General features: G+C 52.3%; 1 protein-coding gene across 4 annotated transcripts; it reads left to right on the forward strand.

The window, feature by feature from the left end:
• Positions 1 to 773: 773 nt before the first annotated feature.
• IQCF6 (IQ motif containing F6) lies at positions 774 to 1,444 on the forward strand. 4 transcript variants are annotated; one of them, XM_081525327.1, is made up of 2 exons: positions 774 to 865; positions 1,020 to 1,444. In XM_081525327.1, exons 1-2 carry the CDS (start codon positions 794 to 796, stop codon positions 1,386 to 1,388), a joined length of 441 nt encoding a protein of 146 aa, XP_081381453.1. In that variant the 5' UTR covers positions 774 to 793; the 3' UTR covers positions 1,389 to 1,444. The 4 variants fall into 4 exon arrangements, with proteins under 4 accessions (XP_081381453.1, XP_081381456.1, XP_081381455.1 ...); XM_081525330.1 differs by having other exon boundaries at positions 1,024 to 1,444; XM_081525329.1 differs by having other exon boundaries at positions 774 to 808.
• The last annotated feature ends 909 nt before the right edge of the window (positions 1,445 to 2,353 follow it).

A 2,353-nucleotide genomic window follows, 5' to 3' on the forward strand; every position in this document is an offset into this window, starting at 1 on the left:
CTGTCCCCAAATCAAACCATAACACAGGTGAATGGATGTTGTAACTGGTAGGAAAACTCCTGGAAGTCATTGCTAGCAGAATGTCTAACAAGAATTTACCTATTCCCAGAGATGACTGTGAACCACATAAATCTATCACATTAATCCATACTAAGTATATCCCAACTGAGCTTCCCCTTAGTCACATTCCAAAAGAAACTGCAGCCATTCCATGGCGCCTGACAAGAAAAGGGTGACAAAAGGGGTCAGAGAAGGGGAGACAGAAGCCCTCTACAATTGCAGATAAAATATCTTGCTTTCACAAATTTAACAAAACACATACTAGCCCATGAACATACTGCTCAGGTCCCTCCCAAAGACCCTGACACTTAGGCTTCCAGAAACTCACACTGGTGATGAGTGTGTGTGTAATCCCTTACTTGAAGGAAAGCTGAATGAATCTTTCTCTCCACTGACACCAGCAGGACCAGAAATAAGTGGCTGGAAGGTGTAGAAAGAGCAAGGCTTAAGACACCAGCTGAGTCTGAGAAATAAATTGAAAGCAAGAAATAATGACAGCCCCCCCTAAAGTTAAGGGTATCAATAAATAAGGTGGCTGGTCAATCCATAAGAAGATACAAACAAAAGAAGAGGAGAAAGAGATGTGGGTGAAATGTGGATGAACAGGACCTGATGAGGGGAGACTTGTGTGCAGGTGGGTGGAGTCTAGTGATGGGGTGCCTAACAGTTGAGGGCGGGGCTACAGACTAGGGTGGCGTAACTGATAGATGAGTGGACTCTAAAGACCAGGGCCATGGACACAGAAAATGTGAGTGAGGCTCATACAGAAGGGATCTGTCCAGAGGATAATGAGCAGTGTCTAAAGGTGAGTAGGGTTTGGAGATAAGATGAATGGGGCCCAGAAATAAGAGGCCAGGGCAACCTGGGCCAGGCCCCCTTTCCTTCCAGCACCAGAGGTGGGGTTAGGAATGGGAGGGTACCCCACTGAGCATCTCCATGTTCTTCCTTCCCCCGATCAGTTAGAGAAGGCAGCCATAAAGATTCAGTCATGGTGGCGTGGCAACATGGTACGCCGGACGTTACTGCATGCAGCACTCAGGGCCTGGGTCATCCAGTGCTGGTGGAGGTCGATGCAGGCCAAGATGCTGGAGCAAAGACGGCGCCTGGCACTAAGACTCTACACCTGCCAGGAATGGGCAGTGGTGAAGGTGCAGGCACAGGTTCGCATGTGGCAGGCCCGCAGACGGTTTCTCCAGGCACGCCAAGCGGCCTGCATCATCCAGTCTCACTGGCGCTGGCATGCCAGCCAAACCCGAGGCCTGATCCGGGGCCGCTATGAGGTCAGGGCCAGCCGGCTAGAGCTCGACATCGAAATCCTCATGACCTAGGGTGCTGGCAGAGCCAAGGAGACTGGATCTCTCTTCCAATAAAGACATTTACTGACCACGGTCTTGCCCTTTGGAAATCAGACCCACAGAAGAGGGATCAGCCCTTTATTTTCCTGCCTTCCACCCTCCAAAAAAATGATTTCCTGGCATAGTCTAAAGCCTGTCCCAGGACAACTCACAATAGGCCCTTGCTCCTAAAGTAAACCTGACCAATCTTGTACCCAAAATAAAGCTCAGGGCTCAGGGCTCCAGCTCTGACACTTGAGCCAGCCTGATCCCAGCTCCCACCACAATTCAGGTAGGCACTGGGCTTTACTCTTCTGCAGCCCCTGCCAAGCCATTTCCATTCAGATTAGGACTGGCTGCAGTCAGAGCCAGCTGGGAAGGGCAGGATTCCATAGGCTTCTGACTGGCAGGGCCCTCAGGGCCGGCACAGAGCTTGGCAGAGAGCCAGGAGGACAGGGTACCCCCAGCTGAGCAGCAGCACGACAGGCACTGTGCCTCAATGGGGGACAGCCAGCTAAAGCCAGCCCCTGGGGAAGGCCAGGGCAGAAGCAGCGAGGCTACAGCTGTACCTTCTGCCTCCCTCCCCAGGGGCTAAGAGACATGGCTCTCCACCCCCCCAACCCCACCCTGTGCTGGCCACTTCCTGGGAGAACCAAGCATGGAGTTGGTGTGGGGGGGAGAGAGCCTGGGGATTGGAGTGGATAAACTAGCAGAGGAAGAATAGGGGTGAGCAGGCAGGAGGGCTATCCCTCTGCCATCAGAGGTCATTAGCTTGGGGATACAGCTTCTAAATCTTATCACATCCTCAGAAGCAGCTGAGCGGGCCTTCCCTCATGAGTCCCTCTCTCCTCCAACCCTCCCACAAACTACCACACCCTCTGCTGATCCTGCCTTGAGTGGGTGCTGATGTGTCTATGCTTTGCTGAGGCTCTTATTATCTCTTGGCATTTATGTCTCAA

The sequence above is a fragment of the Giraffa tippelskirchi genome, chromosome 9 (assembly GCF_054371585.1).
Source record: "Giraffa tippelskirchi isolate mGirTip1 chromosome 9, T2T-mGirTip1v1.2.pri, whole genome shotgun sequence".
Classification (NCBI taxonomy): Eukaryota; Metazoa; Chordata; class Mammalia; order Artiodactyla; family Giraffidae; genus Giraffa; species Giraffa tippelskirchi.